The 21,825-nt window shown below is 36.8% G+C and overlaps 1 protein-coding gene across 2 annotated transcripts in view; it reads right to left on the bottom strand.

Moving 5' to 3' along the window:
• The window catches only part of p2rx5 (purinergic receptor P2X, ligand-gated ion channel, 5), a 46,698-nt gene that overhangs the window by 10,510 nt on the left and 14,363 nt on the right, over nucleotides 1-21,825 (bottom strand). For both annotated transcript variants that reach the window (XM_051931072.1, XM_028807186.2), the window contains exons 3-7: nucleotides 13,912-13,983; nucleotides 13,119-13,194; nucleotides 10,724-10,820; nucleotides 8,907-8,987; nucleotides 8,117-8,258 (exon numbers count right to left, since the gene is read on the bottom strand). In XM_051931072.1, the coding sequence (XP_051787032.1) occupies nucleotides 8,117-8,258; nucleotides 8,907-8,987; nucleotides 10,724-10,820; nucleotides 13,119-13,194; nucleotides 13,912-13,983 (468 nt within the window). The remainder of the gene's footprint in view (nucleotides 1-8,116; nucleotides 8,259-8,906; nucleotides 8,988-10,723; nucleotides 10,821-13,118; nucleotides 13,195-13,911; nucleotides 13,984-21,825) is intronic.

The raw sequence follows: 21,825 nt of genomic DNA, 5'->3' as shown, positions 1-21,825 counted from the left end.
TTTAAATTGTCCCAATTGTATTGTACCACTAAAATTAGACTATGTTTGTGTTTTTCATGGACAAAGTTAAGCTCTTTGTACCTATGACCCTAATGCTAGAGTAAATGTGGCAAGAACTCAACGATTTCATTCCCAAGATATTTGTCTCAACAGCAGTCTTCTAACACAGTCCAAAGATATGCTTAGGGTCACTGCTGCTCTGAGCTGTCTAGTGACAGACTGTAGTCACATTCAGAACTGGTATGAAATCCATTTCTAGCAATCACTCTATCTTTCCAGTTCTTTATCTTATTGGTTCCCAACACCAACAAAAAAGACCATCTTAGACTGGAGCTGTTATTGGTTATAGACAGCCTTCTTGCTCTTCTTCCCATTATAGCCTAGTCACAGCTGCAGGCTAACAAGGCATGATGGACAGATTCAGTGTTTTTTTTTCCCTAGGCCCCAGACAAGGCACACTCTGCTCCAAAAGCAGTCACATTGTCTTAACAGGATATGTAACAGAGAGTGCGCCTTGTGCAGTCCATGCTGAAGCAGGGCGAAGAATACACGGGAGCTGTTATTTGGGGTTAGGCTTTATCTTCATCCTGTGCATTCTCACACTGGTTCCATTCTGCCATTCTACCACTTTTTAATTTCTATAATCTTTTTAAAGTGACTTTTGCATTCAGCCTCCTGTTTCAAAATCATGCCAGTCTGCAGGACCTTTACCTGTCATTATACTGCAGGATCCATTCAGCTCCAGCATGGCAGATGAACTTGTGGCACTATCATCATCCAAACCGAAAATGACGGCAGTTTTTCATCTCCAACTCCTGCCACTCAGAATCTCAATTGCTGTTTTGCATTAATATCAGGCTCACTATTGTGTTTGCTCAACTGTTTAACTGTATTATTTGGTTAAAAAAACATACGCTAATTTTCGTGTTTAAAAGGTTTTTTGACACATTCATTTTAATTAAATAATTTTTTGAAAAAATTGCCCAGTCCTAGTTTGAGCCACTGATATAAAGCTTAATGCAAACAAGGTCTGTTCAATTACTGATGCCATTCCCTTTCTTAGAAAGGGGGAAAAACCCATGTGAGAACAGAGCCTACAAGCAAAGAGTAGAAAAGGGAGCCACCATGCGACTGCCATAGTCCAGTGAAGTAATTAAAAACAGAACTAGAGGGGCCACATTGACCTTAAGTACTGGAAAGAAAGTAGAAAGAAGATACTGTATAGTGTCCAGGACCTTGGGAAGTAATGGGGAACTGTAAGTATCAATATGACATGAGCAAGACCTGGGCCACTTAGAGATGGACAAACACTCATTTTCCAAATGAGGGTGTCCATGTGCATTATCCAAAAATCTATATTTAATTGTGAACAACCCATGTTGGGATCATATGACAAACGATATGCATATGCCTATATATGCAGAATATGGGCTGGCCCCTATGCACATCAGATGGGGAGAATCATGGCAAACCCATATGGGAAAAATAATGGGCTGGCCAATATGCATATTATATGGAGAAATTTTTAGCAAACCCATATGAGCAGAATATTGGGTTGGCCCCTATGCGTATCATATGGGGAGAATCTGGGCAAACCATATCATGTGGGAATAGTATACTCCGTATATGTTTCAAAAGAGAAAAATCAGATAAAGTCCATATGGGGTAAATGGTGGCTTAATCTTAACAGCATCATATGGGTGATCCCATGACCATTTACAGTAAAAGTGTGAAATAGGATGAGAACCCTGAGGTTGGCACCATTTTATTTAAGGAGCTTGACTAATACAATACAAAGTATGAAAATAATCATGACATTTTGATATTACAGTCATCCCTCACCTATCGTGGGGGTTACGTTCCACAGCCCCCTGCGATAGGTGAAAATCCGCGAAGTAGCGACCTATATTTATTTTATTATTTATACATATTTTAAGGCTTTATAAACCCTTCCCACACTCTTATAAACCTTTCTCACTCTCTTGTTAACCTTTCCCACACTCTTATAAACACTTCCTATGCTCTTAAACACTTTCTACATTCTTAAACACTGCAGCCCAACACTGCACACTGCACGCAGCGATCAGACGTCGATGTGTCTGCACTTGCTTTGTGAAGGGGGGCAGCTGAACTCACGCTGAGCAGAAATGGACTTTGTGCTGCTTCTGCCAAAATGCCTCCTTATCGCTCTGCGCATTCGGAAGGAGGAGGAGGAGTGGGGGTGTGTGAGAGCTGAACAGCACGTTCGCTCAAACCCCCCTCCCCGGAGGCGCAGTACGCTCCTGCCACTTCGCATTGTCAAGGGGGTGGGGAGCTGAATGAACGCTAAGGAGAAGTGGACTTTGTGCTGGCTTTGTGCTGCTTGTTGCTCTGCGTGTCAATAATTTAAAAGCCTATACAGCACCTATTTTCCTGTCTCACTGTCCTGTCTTGTGTGAAGTTAAAATGTTTTATAATAGTGAGATGTTACTCATATCCTTAGCCCGACATCCACATATCATATATGTTAACAAAGTGTGTTTTATAAGTTTACATGTGTTTAAAGCATGTGGGATGGGTATTTTAAGGCTTAAACTATAAAAATGTTTATTTATATGGTCTTTCTATATCGTGGATTTTCTCCTGTTGCTGATGGGTCTGGAACATAACTTCCACGATATGCGGGCAATCACTTGTATTTAAAAACCCTCGAAGTCGTGAATCCGTGAAAAGTGAACCGCGAAGTAGCGAGGGATTACTGTATAGTATTGTCATGGAAATTTAGGTTGTAATATCAATGTAACTGGCTATTGCATGACCATTTACTGAGTAGTTTGACTGATAGCTAACGTATTCCCTTGTTTGAAAAAGTATAATGTACCAGTGCGTGTAATATACAGTGAGGTTGAATATGGCATTAGAAAAATTGAATGTTTTGTTCATGAGTTAATATCTGTGTTTTTCTAGTAGCCCATCTGATTGACAATGCTATGAATAGTGCAATAATTGCTTTACCTAAATTGCCTCTGCCATAATTTGTAATATTCTGTTACTGGATGACTGCAAAAGAATACCAAACCATGTAATAATATCTTACTAAAGGTAGTCACTAAACTGGAGTGCCAAATAACCAAAACATACAAAAAACTTACTCTTATCAAAAGCCCAAATTTAAACAGACAAAAACACTCTAGGGGCGGCACGGTGGCGCAGTGGGTAGCGCTGCTGCCTCGCAGTTGGGACACCTGGGGACCTGGGTTCGATTCCCGGGTCCTCCCTGCGTGGAGTTTGCATGTTCTCCCCGTGTCTGCGTGGGTTTCCTCCGGGCACTCCGGTTTCCTCCCACAGTCCAAAGACATGCAGGTTAGGTGGATTGGCGATTCTACATTGGCCCTAGTGTGTGCTTGGTGTGTGGGTGTGTTTGTGTGTGTCCTGCGGTGGGTTGGCACCCTGCCCAGGATTGGTTCCCTGCCTTGTGCCCTGTGTTGGCTGGGCTTGGCTCCAGCAGACCCCCGTGACCCTGTGTTCGGATTCAGCGGGTTGGAAAATGGATGGCTGGAAAAACACTCTAGGCACGATAATCAAATGTAAATGCCTGAATACAAAATCTTATCATAAACAAAATGCAATATGACAAAAATAAACATCAAAATACAAGCAAAAAGTAAACCTAACCTGAAAAATTTACTAAGGGAAAAGGAAACCAGAAACATAAATAAGTTTTTCAATGACACAGGAATTTGCTTAGGGATTATGTACGTAGTCTCTATATATGGGTTCAGGGCCTTTCCTCTAAGACAAGTTACCTGGAAACAGAACTCAGCTGTTGTATACTGAGACACAATATGCGTCCAAGGATTGGGATGGTTGCCAAAGATGTAGCCAAAAGATGTTGCAAAATGTCAGAACAGGAAAATTAAAAATAGAATCAGACAAAAAGAACCTAAATCACAAGACATTAACCATTAGTCAAAAGTAAAACACAATCAATACAGACATATCTAACACTAGGGCCTAGTTAGAAAAAAAGATAACTACACTAAGAGACCTTTCAGTACACTGTGTATCAACTGATGAATGCATCCTGGGATTGTCACGTCTATAGCATCACACTTGTGATGTCATCATTGTAACAACTGTGGTCATGTGACATTTGTAAGAAAAACAAGAAAAAAAACCAAAATAAACTTTCTAAAAGTAATTAAAAATGAAAAAAAATTGTAGAAACTGGATTCTCACATTAAAAAATGAAATACACAAAAACACCTGTACAAAATAATGTTTAATATAACATGCTGTAACGGGCGGCACGGTGGCGCAGTGGTAGCACTGCTGCCTCGCAGTAAGGAGACCCGGGTTCGCTTCCCGGGTCCTCCCTGCGTGGAGTATGCATGTTCTCCCCGTGTCTGCGTGGGTTTCCTCCGGGTGCTCCGGTTTCCTCCCACAGTCCAAAGACATCCAGGTTAGGTCGATTGGCGATTCTAAATTGGCCCTAGTGTGTGCTTGGTGTTTGTGTGTGTGTCCTGCAGTGGGTTGGCGCCCTGCCCAGGATTGGTTCCCTGCCTTGCGCCCTGTGTTGGCTGGGATTGGCTCCGGCAGACCCCCGTGACCCTGTGTTCGGATTCAGCGGGTTGGAAAATGGATGGATGGATGGATAACATGCTGTACCAACATTTTTATTCTGATTAGAATATTAGAACATTAGAACAATCTAGATGAGAACAGGCCATTCAGCCCAACAAAGTTCACCAGTGCTATCCATTTAATTCTTCTAAAAAAACATTTAATTCTTCTAAAAACAGTCTGGTTTTGAAAGTCCCTAAAGTCTTACTGTCTACCATGCTACTTGGTAGCTTATTCCAAGTGTCTATGGTTCTCTGTGTAAAGAAAATCTTCCTAATGTTTGTGTGAAATTTACCTTTAACAAGTTTCCAACTGTGTCCCTGTGTTCTTAAAATAACAGTCTCGATCCACTGTACTAATTCCATTCATAATTTTAACACTTCAATCATTTCACCCCTTCATCTTCTTTCGCTTAAACTGAAAGGTGTCAACTCTTTTAATCTTTCTTCATAATTCATCCTCTGTAGCCCTAGAATGAGTCTGGTCACTCTTCTCTGGACCTTTTCTGGCACTGCTATGTCCTTTTTGTAGCCTGGAGACAAAAACTGCACACAGTACTCCAGATGAAGCCTCATCAATGCATTATAAAACTTGAGCATAACCTTGTGTTATATTGTATAACCTTACATTCTATTTGCTTTCTTAATGGCTTCTGGGCACTGTCTGAAAGTTGATAGGGTAGAGTCCACTACGACTCCTCTTACTCATAAGGTGTACTCTCAATTTTCAGACCTCCCATTGTGTACTCAAACCTAACATTTTTACTTCCAATACCTTACATTTACTGACATTAAATTTCATCTGCCACAGATCTGCTCAAGCCTGTATGCTATCCAGGTCCTTCTGTAATGATTTAACGGACTCCAAATTAATCTGCCAATCCACCTGTCATCTGCAAACTTAACCAGCTTGTTACTTATATTCCTATCCAAATCATTTATATATATACTAGGGGGTTACCCCCTGCTCGCTTGGCTTGCCAGCCACTTCTTGTCTCTGCCACTCATGTTGTGAAGAGGGGGGCTGAATGCACCCCAAGGAGATGCAGTCGCTCCTCCGAAACCCCCTCTTAAATGGTGATACCATGGGAAACAAATACAGTTTTTTTTTTACCTCCTCTTTGCTCGTTCAGTTGCTGGCTTGCTGCTGCTGCCATGCCGCATGATTTGCATCTCGCACGGCGCTTAAATCTCTTGGCACAAAGTCTCGTCTTGCGGGACGTGAGTTCTTGATATTTTAGTTTATAATTTAAAATTGGAATAAGAATCTGAAAATCTAACAACATCACATTAAAGTTCAGTAAATTCTGAAAAGAATAATACCAAACATATATATGTAGGTTTTAAAATAAGCCCTATTTAAAGTGTGACTTAATGCTTCGCTGTGCATTAAGAACTGTTTGTTTCAAGTAGTTAAGTAGCAGTGAAAGCGATTAAGTTCTGTATTTCTGTACTTTTGATTTTCCATCTGTAACGTACAATGTTTTAACTAACATAGTTTTAGTGAAAAATTTCTTTACTACAGATTATAATGTCATAAAACAACCCTGTCCTGGATGTTCACCCTAGCTGGCAATTCCCAATTCATGCTGTGTTCCATCCACATTTTGGAAAATAAAATCAAATATTAATACTCTTCAATGATTTCAATTTAATGTAAACTGTGGAGCTTTTACACAGTATGAAGCTCCCTAAATTACGAAGCACTAACCAACCAAAACAATTATGCTTCAGTACCTACTGCAGAGCAGATGCATTAGTATAAAACAGTGGACATCTCTTCATTATTGCAAATTAAAACAGATTTGTGTTTGGAAGGAGTTTCCCAGATAAAGGAATATTCCAAAATGGTGCTGCTTTTCATTTTCTCATTACTTATGGAATGGGTTTGCATGGGTTCACCAAATTATTGCAGACTGTCATGTTAAAATTATTTTAATAGAAATGAAAGAATATTTTATTTAGAATCTTTCACAGATAAAACTATGTCAAAGTCTCTATACCGTTGTCAAAAAGTTCCATCCATCCATCCATTTTCCAACCCGCTGAATCCGAACACAGGGTCACGGGGGTCTGCCGGAGCCAATCCCAGCCAACACAGGGCACAAGGCAGGAAACAATCCTGGGCAGGGTGCCAACCCACCGCAGTGTCAAAAAGTTGTATGATAATAAGTCAAATACCCACAGAAATAAAACAGACTGTGTCACTTTCTGGTGTTTTTTTTAAATATTTCTAGAAAGTGTTTATTGCTTATTTCTGAGTGAACAGAAACACCAAGGCTTTTTTCCTTATTTTGCTTCTTTGTAGCTCAGTTTATGGATACTTTTACAGAATGCCTTGACCAATACTAGCTTAGCTCAGTGGTTCCCAAATTCAGTCCTGGGGACCCACTGTGGCTGCAGGTTTTTGTTCCAACCAGACTCACAATCGGTGATAATCATCAATAACAACTAATCTAATTTAATTAGCTTGTCTTTTTTACTCCTCTCTTATTCTGCGTTCAGAAAAACACAACAGTATGTTTTTTCATTTTTAAGACATTTAGAAATATTTCCATTTTTTTCTAAAGCTATAAATGCTTAGCTCTCTTTTGCCATTTTCCTATTATTTTCCCCTTTTCCTGTGTAGTTTGCTACCTTCATTTGACCCTAATAGTGACAATTAACAAACAGCATAGCAGACACCCAGGATGATGAAAGATGCAATGACCCACTAATTAGTAAATAATCAATTAAATAATCAGAACACCTGGAAAAGCAGAATGAAAATTAGGTTGAAAATACTGTTAACAACTTTAAAAAATTACATATTCCCCATATAACTGTTTAGTGCAATTTAATAAAAAAATCTACCAAACTTAGTTTGTAATTTCTACATTGACTCCAAAACACTATGAAATAATGACTCACTTAATTAGTCTAAGAGTCCAATGAAAAATGGAAGTTGGTTGGAACAAAAACCTGCAGCCACCAAGTTTGGGAATCACTGACTTAGATCTAGCCAAATTACATAATGGAAGGATAAGCTGTGGGGCCTTAAATATTTTTTCTTAAAACTTAACTGATGCAAAGCTTTATACTGCAGTGTACAAAAACATAGTTCAGCTATGTCAGTTTACAGAATCGCTGACAGATAAGCAGCCAAGCAGAACAATTAAGAACTACTAAGGAGGCTTGGATGAGTCATCTCCTAACACTGAACACACGACATTCATTCACTTTCAAGAGTTCTAGATGGTTATAATGGGACTGGCCTTTGGTTAATCACTCTTTACTTATGAAAATAGTACTGATGAAAATAGTACATACAATATAGCAAAGAGAAACATAAAAATATAGAGTGATGCAAACAAGACATTGGATGATCACAACATATTAAGTCTTCATAGATGAATTTAATTAAAACTTTCTTTGCAAGATAAAGTTGATTATCTGTTGTTAGCTAAATAATATCTGACAAAAATATGAAAGAAAGAAGAAAAATGAATGAGAGACCCAGACAATATACTTTTTACCTCTTTTGCCATATCCTGAAAGTCATGGCCAGTCCAACGTACAGCATCACCAAGGCGGAAAATTGGACAGTAGGGACTGTGGATTTTATCATACTGACAGGACTTCAAATATGAATTATTACTTGTATCCAAAACATTTGACCTTAAAAAAAAAAATAGCCACTGAACACAAAATGTTCACATCAACAATATAAGGAATAAAAACAGATTTATGAAAAACTGGGCATCACAGTTCTATAACTACAAGTCTTGTGTTAATGGTTATCAGCACACTCCAGTTCACTGAATGCGGTCACTTTTTTTTTTTTTTTTTTGGATTTTAGATAAAAAAAAGATCAAGTTCGCAATAAGTGGTATACATTTCTCAATTATACTAGTTTCAATATACCACAACCTTAAACCTCCTTGAAATTACGAAACAATTACTGATGAAAATAAATATATCATAAATGTTTGAAAGATTAAAGAAAATCTATTTTTTTCAGGGGGCATTTAGATCTTCATACTTGCTTTTGAAAAATTTAAAAATAATGATAAATTCTAAATCATTACAGTCATCAATATTGTATTTTAAAATTACCCTGGCTTGCAGTTTTTTTCTTTCTCATGTTTAACATTTTAAAAATGTGATACTGTATATGTAGATGTTCTCCCAAAAAGTTTGGATTCTTAATTGATTGCCAGTTCTTATAGGAAGGAAACAGTGAAATACCTAATTTTTATTAGGATAGAAACAGCTAAATAAATTGCCACTTTAAGATTACTGAAACATGAAACAATAGGTACTTACTTGGCAAATTTGAAGTTTGGAAATCTTATAGAGTTCTTTATGTAAACTGTAAAGTTTTCTGCTTTGGCTAATAATGGTTTTCTAGAAAAAATATATAAATAAAAGTAATTCAAAAACTTATTGAAACAAAATTCTAACTCTACAGTTTTTCATAATAATTTGCACAATCTTCATTTTTATCAATGAAAGAGAATATTTTCATGCATGTAAATGCCTAGGATATAATTAAAGGCTAGCTTTGACTTTCAAAAACAAAATAATACAGGATGCAGATCTTCCTGGGTAAGACGATGTCATCTCTCTCAGTCATTTTCAAAACATTTGTAATTAAATGTAATTTAGCTCTCAAGTCTTCATCGGTCAAGATGAATTCAGTTTCAACTAGATCTGTTCCAATTCTGTCAGAATTTTACATCTACTTGTTTTACTTCAATATTAAACTTTTCATTGAAAATATTATCAAGTACATTCCCTAACTGATTACACTATTAATTTTCTTTTCAAGGACAATGCTTCTAAAATAATGCTTGCTTCAGTTTGCCTAAATAGTACGGTGGGCATTGTGAAGTATGACACTGTGGTTGTTTCATAGGCAATGACCTAGTACAAAGGTAAATGGAAAAATGGCAAGATGCTCTGCAATCCAACATTAATTATGCAGTTCTCAAACTTTGTTAGGGTGTATCCTTGGAGCTTCTGGGTTTCAGTTGTCAATGACTGGGCATTTACTGCTTTTAGTTAAACTACAAGTTCAGTTTAACAACTGTCTGGGTTATTATTATTAACATTAAGAAACTCCTAATTCTGTATGATTGAAAGAAATTCAGAAATGCAGAATGTATTTTGCCTGTTTCTAAAATGTCTGCTTTAAAGCTAAGAAAGAGACAAAATCTCATTTCAGATACAAATGACAAGATATCCAACAATGAAAAAGGTCAGCCTCATCTTTTGCAGTATTCAGCACATATTTAAAACTGGACTACAAAAGATAATAAAATAAGAAGGTTATAAGGAAAGATATTCCACACAATTGTTTAATAACTAATAATGTATTGTAGAATTATTTAAACATACTCCTGGGATAACTGAGCATATTTTCTAAACTCCAAAATTTTTCTACATAATCTCCATCAACTTCAATAGCACTCAGCCAGCAATACACCAAAACTTGTGTCCCCTTCTTGCTTTTGTCTTAATCCTGCAATCACAGTCACTTCTTCAATATATCATCACTCCAAACCTTTTTCCAAATTATATTTCTGAGTATTCTAAACAGACATAAATACATTTTTAACCTTTTTCGCATATTGATTATAAAACAATTCAATAACAGCCTGTTGTTTAAAAAGCATATCATCATAATATGCCATTTCAAGGGCCAACTGCACGTGTTAAGAAACAGATTGCTCTGTGGCACTGCAGTAGCAAACGGTACTTCAAATTAACCTTAGAATACATTTCAGTTCCTAGTAAATTTAGAAAAAACAAAAGTTTTTTAACAACCCTTTTATTAAAAATAGGCTCAAGAGTCTCAGCTGAAATAGAAATTCAACTACCTGTTATTTAGAGTGGACTGGTAAACAGGCTAGAGCTGCATTTTCCCTTATCTGTTCTCCAGTTTCAACCTTATATAACACTTCTGTTCAAAAGCATATATTTTACAATATTTTTAAAAAGTCTTGCCATTTACTTGAGATAGCTAAGTTGGAGTTTGACCTAAAGGTGACCTTAATATAAATATGCTATAGGACTGAGCACTTTGAGATTGCTTTAGATTTACCACTTATTAATAGTAACAATAATATCTCATTTCTTACTGTGGTTTCCCACTTCTCTCAATCGGACACCAAGCAAAAATCTCACATGTGCCCGTGGAGTTTGTGTCCTTTTTCAAGCAGACACCTGTCTTTACTCCTGTGGGAAGAAAAGTGTTAACAAGCAAAGTAAATGTTGGTTACTTACAACATAACACTGTAAACCTCATCCCAAATAATCAATATAATTAGGAAAAATAAAACAGCTAACAAAATGTATATTTAAGCTAACTCAAAAAAAAAACAAACATCAAGTTTACATTTTTGTCATTTAGCTTATTTAATTGATTGACACCTTGGTGAAAATAAGTTCAAAGTTACGCAGTACAGATAATGTAATTTCCACAGGGTGATACTTGATCCAGTCCAATTACCTCACCACTACAGCACTGGGCTGTGACTCTAAAGTAACCTGATTTGAGCCCTTTTGTGGATAAGTGCAATATAACAAGTATAACAATGCTACATCTGGGCTATCCCTGAAAATGAAATATATAACAAGGAAAGGTGGACTGGAAAAAACTTAGAGGGTTTAAACTCTAAATGATATGCATAACCAAGAATTCATCCTTAGACTGCACTACTATGTATTTAGAATAGAACACTACACTACAGCTAAAGCTTCTGAGTGTTTCAAAGTGCTTTATATGCACAAAACAGTTCTTACTCTATAATATGAGGTATGCATTAGAGTTAAGCCTTTTGTTCAAAATCAAGTGCTTTAGCCATTAAACTGTTCTGTTTGTTGGAGTAGCACTTTTTCAACTTAGCAAGTGTTTTACATGGACAAATGGCACAACAATAAAATTGTGTTAATATTGACACTCATGCAGCTACTGAACAGATTTACAATTCTTGAGGGATTTAATTACTTAAATATGTTATTTTACATAGATGGTGTGGGTTTCCAAAGTAATAAGCACTCTTCATTTGACCACTCTATCCTTTCGTTATTATATGTTTTGTGGCATCCAGTGGTCTGCATCTCACCTACCCTCTTTTTATAGATAGATAGATAGATAGATAGATAGATAGATAGATAGATAGATAGATAGATAGATAGATAGATAGATAGATAGATAGATAGATAGATAGATAGATAGATAGATAGATAGATAGATAGATACTTTATTAATCCCCAAGGGGAAATTCACAAATCTACTCTATAGATTCAGTATAAACTGAACACCCTCTGCTACACTGCAGTCTAAGTGATAATACAATTGACAACAAAGTCTCATAAAAGAATATAAATGAGTAATATAGCATAATTCGATATGAAACAGGTATTAATGTTTAATCAGTTTTTATTGTTTTTACTGTATAAGGATTTGATGTGTTATGTTTTTATATGCAGACATGAAACTTGGCTACTCAGTTGCATTTAAATAAGGAAAGGAACAAAAGCATACATACATCAAACTGAATGTTATAACATTTCACAGAATCACTCGCAACCATATTCAAACCATATTCAAAACATTACAAACAACATTAATGGTCAATTTTTTACATTTGATAATAAAAAATGGATAACTACTGTACTAACAGTTTCAAAGAATTTGCTTAGACACTTTGACTATGGTCATGGAGACACACTCCTCAAACGTTTTTGCACTTGGTTTTATTCATGGGTTATATTTCACTAGTGAGAAAATGATTGTAAGATATATTTATGTCAGTCTTTAGGATGACTATCCCCTTGATTTACTGATGGTAGGCACTGCATGGAATGGGAGGCTGTCATAGGTTAAGATGATTCTCAGTTTCCCCATTGTTACCCTTGGACACATATTTTATCAGATCATGCAGGCTTTGCTATTGTTTATAATAATTGAGTGAAGTCATCCTGATGAAATGGATAACTACATACTGTAACTCTACCCATGGGAAGGTTAAAGCTAGCCAGGGCCTTGCAACCAACCAAAGCAGGTGGCACAGTGGTAGTGCTGCTGCTTTGCAGTAAGGAGACTGTGGAAGATTGTGGGTTCACTTTCTGGTTCCTCCCTGTGTGGATAGCGCTTTGAGTACTGAGAAAAGTGCTATATAAATGTAATGAATTATTATTATTATTATTAAAGCTTGGTAGGACTTATGGCTGGCAAGATATCTCCTCATAAGGGTACCGGGAGAATAACATTATCAGCAAATTGAGAATGTCCTGCCTACCACAGTCTATGTACTTAAGGGTTAGGAGCTAAATATTGATGCAGTATTAACTAGGTGTAGAAAATAACTAAATAAAACTAGTATCATCCAGTTTTTAAGTTTTTAACACTAAACAATATAGATTAAATATTTTTTTCATTAAACAATCTTTTTTAAACTGAGGGATTAAAAAAAAATCTGACATGAAGATCACTTGTATAAAAAGTGGTGTTAGGTCATATCCACTTACCATGGCCTGCTATGACAGCTTCCCCAGGAGTGCAGTCTTCTTTTGATTTGCATAAGGCATCTTTCACTGAGAAACTCTGACATGACAAATAAGTAATAACTTAAAAAAAAAGTTTTACCCAAATGTTGATTTTTAGAAAATATTTAAAAGTATTGATTAACACTGCCCTTTTTGTCCTCGAAAACTTGTAACTTTAAAAGTCAGGCTTGCTTTTGCACATTGCTGCCTGCTTTACTTTACTTTTATATAACTTTAGGATTTCCTCATTTCCCAAAGATAAGCAACACAACACAGTTTGAGGAGTGTCTATCCATTAATATGAATTCTTTGGGGAAAAAAAAAGAAAAAAAAAACACCAGAAACATTCAGCAATCAGTAAAATGTCTGCCTATCTATTCTCTGAGCTGTATGATTCAGACCTCATTTCACTGAAAACAAATGGGCTTTCTTTTTAAACTCCTTTTTCATAAATAATTTGAAAGTATAGTTAAAAGTGTAGTTATTTTCTTATTTATTTCCAAGAAGGCAAAATTGTGTAAAAGTTCTTGTAGGTCTGTTTCATCATGTCTACAGCATGAACAATATTGTGGAAAAACATTTCAAATACAAAGTATCTGAGATAAATGACAGTCACAAATATTTATGAAGCAAATTTTATTTTGCTTCAGACTAAAAACAAAAAATAACTTAAATATCCACATAGACTTAAAGAGCTGAAGGGATCTTATACAAGGCATAGGCCAACATTCTCTTACAAAAAAGTGTATGAGAGACATCAAAGCAGGATGCTCACCTCTGCACAGTATCCAGGGGACTGATTTCGAGTTTCTATCATATTTGTTACAACAAAGAAAATGTTCTCCCCCTAAAATCAAGAAACATAATGAGAAAGAGAGCCGAACAAAGAATTAGCTTTACTGTGATTAAACAAAAAGAAAACATTTTTTTAAAATATATGCTAACCAACATTACTCCCCAAATTTGTGCTTTATTCTATTTGTATTGTTTTAATAAGTATGAGAATATGATCATTTATAAATGCAACAAAAATTTTTGCTCATTGATTTTGCATACAGTATGTTCATTTTTAAAAATAAAGAAAACATATATGACTGAATGAAATGCAAAAACTGCACACATGGCAAAGACATTTAATCTGAAAAATCCTTTATGGATTTACAAGATGAAATAGATCTGAAAACAACATTTATGAAACGGACACTGAATTCATCCTGGCAAATGTTGTTGTCAGCCTGGATAACTTTTAAGTGGTCAAAGTCAAAGTAATGCTTTCTATCCTCTCATAGTAAAACCAATAAGCCAAATGTATTAAATTAAGTAACAAAAATACCACACAAAAGAGAGACACACTCTTTTACAAAATATGTATACACACTGAGTGGGTACTTTATTAGGATCACCTGTTAGTTAATGCAAATAGCCTGCACTTTTAAACTGCCAATCATGTGGTCACAGAACAATATGCACACTGGTGGTTAAATTTGTAGGAGTATTGGGGAGGAAAGAAAGTCTGGTCCTTACCAATCTCACTCTGTCCTGTGAGACGTGTGAAGAACACCTAGTGCTACTATGGGTAGCTCAGGGATACCTGCAGACCTCTGAGCATCGGACCTGATAACCTATAAATATTTGTGAAGATTTATCAAGGTTTAAATGCCCCTGCAGTGAATATAAAAAGGGTCTTGGGGTTGGGAGGAAGCCATTGATAAGTGGCTAGACAAGTAAAAAGGGCTAGAGGTGAAGGCCAGAAGGCTTAGATTTTTGTTATTTTTAAGGTTTATGCATTCCTGGGATAATTGTTTTGACTGTTCACCTTCTTAGGTAATTAAACAATTTTTTTGTTAGTTTTGTTTCTTTGGATCATCATTTCTATATTATTTTTTTCGAGTTCTGAAGATTGTCCAAGTCTTTATTTAATTATTTTTCTGCCTCTTTAGTATCTGCCAACCCTCCTTTATTAGTATCAACATTCTAATTTCACAAGTGCACTAACTACACCAGCTCCTTTTATCCAAATCCCGGGAGTACCTCCAGTTATATGAAGCTGCAGCTCCAAAGCACTTCTGGGTGAGGTTGGAGCTCCACAGAGTAGGGGCTCCCAAATACCGCAACTCTCAGCCCCCAAAGGATCCAAATGGGGTGTCCCTTGAAACTGTAATACATGGCATGCCTTGTGGGGACCCAAGCAGGTATCCCAGCCTGGTTTGGCTGCCATCTAGCATCCTGAGGGAGACAAAGCCCCATGTAAGCTGTCTGCCCTTGTCCTTCCAGGTCGAGGGCGTCCAGACTGAGCCAGGCTCCAGGCCATTCCTCACAATGTCTTTTTTTCGTGTTTTCAAAGACAATTTCAAATTTTATCAAGTTGTGTTCACTATTGCTTAAGTTTTGTTTTTATAATTCTGTCTTTATTATTTGAAAAGATGAGATCTAAACAGACATCACCAAATGTTGGGCTTGAAACAAAATATGTGAGAAAACAGTCATTTGCCATAGGCATGGTTTCACTTTTCTCTTTTGTACTTCCAATAAAGGCTTCATTAACATTAACACTAGTATTAACATTAAGGAAGAATGCCATATTTCAGTGCACAGAGCACAGCTGTGATGAAAAACAGGAAATGTCACAAGAAGACATTAAGTTCATGCACATGGTCTCAGACTAAGCAAAACTAGTGGATGGACACTATTGCATTAATCTGCCTTTTAAAGGTGAGACACTTAAAATGCTGAACGATTGTTGCATCGCAAAACAGCGTGCTATTGGCCTCAAGAAAAAAACTTAAAAAGACCCTAACATTCCATGAGGATTTCAAAATTTCTATGCAAGACATTTTAGATAAAGGATATGCTATTAAAGTACCCATAGAAAAGTTATCACTCAAAGAAGAAAGAGTGTGGTACATTCCTCACCACAGAGCACATCATCCAAAGATTTTTGACTGTGCAGCCACTTACCAAGGGTTCTCACTGAATTAATGATTACTGAAAGGACCTGAACTAACTAATATTTAAAAACGGATGGACAATTTGCGGTTACTTGTGGACTACAATGTAAGCAGGTGCATTAAATCAGCAGGGTTTGGACATATAAAGTCTGCACAAATGCATCATTTTGGAGAGGCTTTTGAAGATGGATATGTTACTGCTTCTTACATTCTCTACTAAATCCAGAACACAAGTGGACAAAAAGACCTGATCAAATTAATGATTTTGTCATCGAAAAACATACACATGTGGATCTTTTTTACCTTGCAGCATATCTGCAAAGAAAACCAGCACTGGACAGACCCGTAAATAAACTTTGCCTGCTCTAGGAAACAGCAATTAATTGAAATGATTAATCTTAAATTTTGTATGTTTAATGTTTAAATCGTGTTTGCGCTTTTACATTGAAGCTTTAAGTTTTTTACATTTAAGTCTTACATTTCATATAAATATTCTTGAATAATTAAGTCTCTTACTAAGTAATGCTGTAGCAATTGATTTTCCCATTAGCATAAGCAATTAGGAGCTGGATGTGTAAGAACCATTTGTTAGTTATTTAGGTTAAGTTGATAGAAGTTGTGGCAGGCGGCTGGCGTCCATGCCCAGCCGGGATGCCCCTGCACACTATATTCAGGGGGAGCAGCCCTGGACAGTGCAATACCTCCCCCTGGATGCTAGATGGCCGCTCCCCTGGGGTGGAGCAGTGCCTCGGTTTCCCACAGGGCTCCCTGGGAATTGGAGTTGGGTACATACCTGTTGGGTCCCGCAGGCACCGCCAGGGGGTGCTGTGTTTGGGACTCCTGAGCCCGTGTGGGCAGGAGATTCAACACACCCAGAAGTGTAGCCGGAACTCAGTGATCAAGCACCTGGAGCACTTCCGGGTGAACTATAAAAGGAGCCAGCGGGTGAAGGAGGGCAAGCTTGCTTGGGAGGAGTGGTGGTGCCAAGGAGAGGAAAGTGCTTATTGTACTGGTGTGATTAGTGCTTGGACTGTGTATTACCTGTGGGCCACGGGGAAGACGTGTGCCCACAGGGGAAGAAAATAAATAGTCTATTTTATTGTACATGTGCCTCCGTTTCAATCTGTGTCGGGTCAGGCACTATATAGCGTCAATCTTACAAAGTATTTTCTTAGTTATTTTAAAATGTTTGCCTACATATTAGTGCATAGCCAACAGCAGGTTCTATTATAACCCCCAAAAGCTAATTTTAAATGGAATATTCTAATTATTTCTTGTTCCTCTGACTACAGCTTCCAGCTTTCTCCAGCTGTAAAATCATTATGAGATGGATCACACAGTAATCTTTTGTCTGAGACCTGGTAATGCCCTTCAGGAAAAAGCACCATCACTGTTATATTGGCACCTTCCAAGACCTGCTGTGGGTGTTGCACTTAGTGTACTATGTATGGCTGTCTGAAACAGTTGGAAACAGACTACTAGTTAATGTACAGTAGAAGTGGTAGTCTGAGTATAAGAAGATTGCACAATATAAACAACAGAATTTTCCAGCAACACATAAATAATTTCCCATTGTTGTTTTATTGATTAAGTCTGCATTATTTTGTAAGATTATATTTTCCTGAGTGTTACCATTTTGTGTTTTTAGTTTTCATGAGTGCTGCCATTTTGTGTGACTGTTTGCTTTCATATGACATGGTTGCTAGGTACACGACTCATGTCCCAAATTATCCATGACATCATGATAGCTATGTTATGTACTGGAAGATGGATGTTTGGTTAAAGTAGTGTTCGAATCTTGTGAAAATAAGAGAAAAACTTTGTGAAAGACTTTTGTTTGATAAAAATATAATTAGGTTCAGATTTTGGTCTGTATTAACATTCTAATGTTTTAACAAGTCTTTAGAAAGTCCCTAAAAGAAAGACAACTGTGAATTCCATCAATCTATCATTTAATCTTTTGGGTTATCTAATTTCACAGTAAGGGTTAAGTATGCATTATACTAAGTTTCAAACTATTTAAAACTATCCTACACCAAATTCAGTTAACTTGGCTCAGCATTTTGTGGACTTGAAGACCCACCTCTCCCTATCATTCGTTGGTCATGGGTCCTGCCTTCAATTCAACAAGTCTCTCCCATGAGTCTTTTGGTCTACTGTTTATGTAAATGCTGATGATTCAGGTAGTAACCCTGTTAACAGTTTTAGCAAATAATATATATATTTTGCACATTTTGAGCTAGTGACTGGATAATAGACAGGTGAATTGCACAACATAAATAACATGAGTTTTTTCCCTTTTTCCATGGACATGTTTAGCATTTTTTGCTGTTATTCAGAACTGATGACCATTGAGTTTTACTATGTGATAAACTTCTTTCTGTTCATTTGGCATGAAAACATGAGATTTAATTTTTTTCTTGGCCACCACTACAAAGTACATAGTGCAAGTAACATATAAAAACATCATTTTGGGTGTAATATTCCTTTAAGACAATCACATTATAAAAAGTCACACACATAAAACAAACTTTGCAAGAGACTATTTATTGACTATTGTATCTAAGGATGAGCCTGATTTTATAGATCCTATATGCATATATAATCCATGTGTATATATATGTAAATGTCAAATAATATTCTGTTCTTCATTAAAACTCTATTTATACTGTATTTGTAAATGTGTACAGTATTATGTGCCCATCCAATGAGATAAACACTAGATACATTTACTTGATTCAGAAACAGAAATATGTTAATGTGTTCGTATTGTAAAAATAATTTACTGATTATTACAACATAGCATCAAGTCCAAACAAACCCAGTTTAAAAGTAGACCATTCACAATTATCTATATATATAATTCACTAAGCCGCCGACAAGTAGCCACCCATGGAAAGCATGCCGGAAGGGGCATGGATTCACTAAGCCGCCGACAAGTAAGCCGCCCATGGAGCACGCAGGAAGGAACCACGCCCATCAACTCTAAGACCATTGGATACGATGACAAGTCGCAGAGCCACGCCCACCAACTCGGACGCGACGACTCGGAAATATGGCGTCATTTATGTTCGTCTGTTCTAGAGGCCATATGCATCTCTGAGCCACGATGACTGTTCATAGAGGCATGTTTCTCGCGGATGTGAATGGCTGTATGCAGCGTGTAAAACATTTTGTGAGGGGTATCCCATGGGATCCTTAAAACAATCCTTTAAAACTGAGGTTAAAGCACAATGAAGGAAGCAGTCTTTAAAAACCAATAAGCCCTGTGCCTCTTTTTCATTAGCGTCTCACCTGCTTTACCGATGCAGGCCCTGCAACATGTATATTGAGTCTAGAAAACATGATCAGCAAGTCTTTGATAGGCTGCAACAAAATGATGAAAGAACGGGCGCATTTTTTTCACACAAGCTGGGTGGGTGGGTGTTAGTTAGTTAATTAGTGACAGATTAAACGCGTGTGCATTGTACTTACTGAAAGCAGCGTTACGGATTTTGCAAATTTTTCCCTCTGCTTAAAAAACATTACAAAAGCGGTGTGATTATGCAGCGTATACTACGCCCCGGTTGGTATGCAGCGTGTAAAACAGTTTGTTTGTCACAGATAATTTGCCTTTTACTTTTACACGAAGACAATTTCCTGTTAGATTTGCCTTTGCAATGACAATTAATAAGGCACTGGGCCAAACTTTCAAAAAGATGTGACGCACGCACCACCATCGCAAACTGTTTTACACGCCATAGTCTTAGAGTTGGTGGGCGGGTCTCCGTGAGTTGCTCTTGCAAGCGGGCACATGACCAGGCGGTGTGTATGCTTTGAGAACGAAGGTGGACGCGGCAGGACCATGTAAGAAGAGGCATGTTAGTCGCGGATGTGAATCGCTGAATGAGCATGCGACGGCTATCCTCCAATTGTCAGTCACGGACAATTCTATGTTTCCTTCTCAAAACACAATGAAGAAAGCAGTCTTTAAAAACCAATAAGCCCTGTGCCTCTGTTTCATTAGCGTCTCACCTGCTTCACCGATGCAGGCCCTGCAACAGTCAAGACGCTCTCTTAGCAGCTGATCTTCTACACAAGCTGTGTGTGTGTGTGGGTGGGTGTTAGTTAGTTAATTAGATACTCGAAGGATTTCAAGATTTAATATGCACAAGCGGTAAGACTGCAAAAGCAGCCCAAACCAGAAAAGACGACTGGCTTTCACTTCTGTGGATAGCATTGTTGCAAAGTTACTTTTCTTGGTGGCTTATTACATTACGGATTTTTCACATGTTCATTGTTTCCCCTGTGCTTAAAAGACATTAAAAAAGTGTTTCTCAACTGTGACTCCAGAACCTCACAGTACGCAAGCTATATTAAGCGTCAACAACGAAGACCCGCTACACCTTAATCTTCAAGTACTGACAACTGTGTCGTTCAGGAAGTGGTCACCCATCAATACATAATTATGCGGCGTATGCTACGCTGTGGGTTGGCTAGTTTTATTATTATTTCTATTTATGATCATAAGTAAAAAAGCTGTGTGTTCAGTTAGCTTGAAGCCCTAAATGATATTATCCTCTCAACAATCTGCTTAGTCTAGTTCTGATAAGCTTACATTTAACATAAAATGGAAGGGTTGGGATGGCATCAACAGATAAATTAATTTTTAAATAAATTTTAATGAAAAAATTAAATGGATTATATATGCATATAGGATCTATAAATAAAAAATAAATTTTTTACTATTTACCCAAATAAAAATAAGTTTTATTATGATCTACTTCTGTTTAACATCACCATAAAGAGTCATAAACAGTCACAGGCATGTGACAGTGAGCAAGGTTGCAAAATCAAGAAGAAAACATGACATTACAGTTTCTATCTGGAGGTAGTGCATATTTAAGAATGATTATGTATGATAACTTAATTAATAATTGAGACTGGAATACATAAAGGTTATACAGGTATAGATACATACTATATGGTTGTGTTGTTTTATAAAAAGTGCAAAACAGTGTTTCATGACAAACCAGGACTTGTTGTTTTCAAAAACATTAAATTATCTTGCTTCCCTAATTTTGAACTATAGTTGATTGAAATTATTACTAATGTTGACCGGTTTATATAGATATTATTGATGGACTAACATTTGATCAGTAAGCTGCTCTACCAAAATATTTGTACAGGAGGCAATTAGCTTATGGAGGAAAGCAGGTGCAGCATTGCTGATGTTTGGTACTACCTTCACAGAGATCAGCTACTACAATGAAATATGAAAGAATTAACAATTTGTGTGAATGGAATGGTACAACTTAAGAAAGATTCAGAGTAACAAGCAGACAGTTGGTTGCTGTCTTCTGTCTGTAAGCCTACTACGAAGCCAAATACAAATACAACACAATGGTCTCTTCACACTCCATGGAAAGTAACAGCTGAATTACAAGCCATGGTTTTCAGTGCCAGAGTCTCATGTTACAGTTAAACCAGAATATCACTTGTCTTTAGCTGCTGCACCACTAGTACACAATTAACATGAACAACCAAACAATCAGGAAGTATAATCGATGTAGGCACTGTATGGATAAATGTAATACTTTATACAATTCATTTTTTTTAGCATTTGATACACAAACAATGAAAGAAAGAAAGAAAGAAAGAAAGAAAGAAAGAAAGAAAGAAAGAAAGAAAGAAAGAAAGAAAGAAAGAAAAAATAAATCCTTACTGGGAAGAGGCATCAGGAATTTAATTCCCTATTTGTT

The sequence above is a fragment of the Erpetoichthys calabaricus genome, chromosome 8, assembly GCF_900747795.2.
Source record: "Erpetoichthys calabaricus chromosome 8, fErpCal1.3, whole genome shotgun sequence".
NCBI classification, from domain to species: domain Eukaryota; kingdom Metazoa; phylum Chordata; class Cladistia; order Polypteriformes; family Polypteridae; genus Erpetoichthys; species Erpetoichthys calabaricus.
This window is presented reverse-complemented; position numbering and strand designations above follow the sequence as displayed.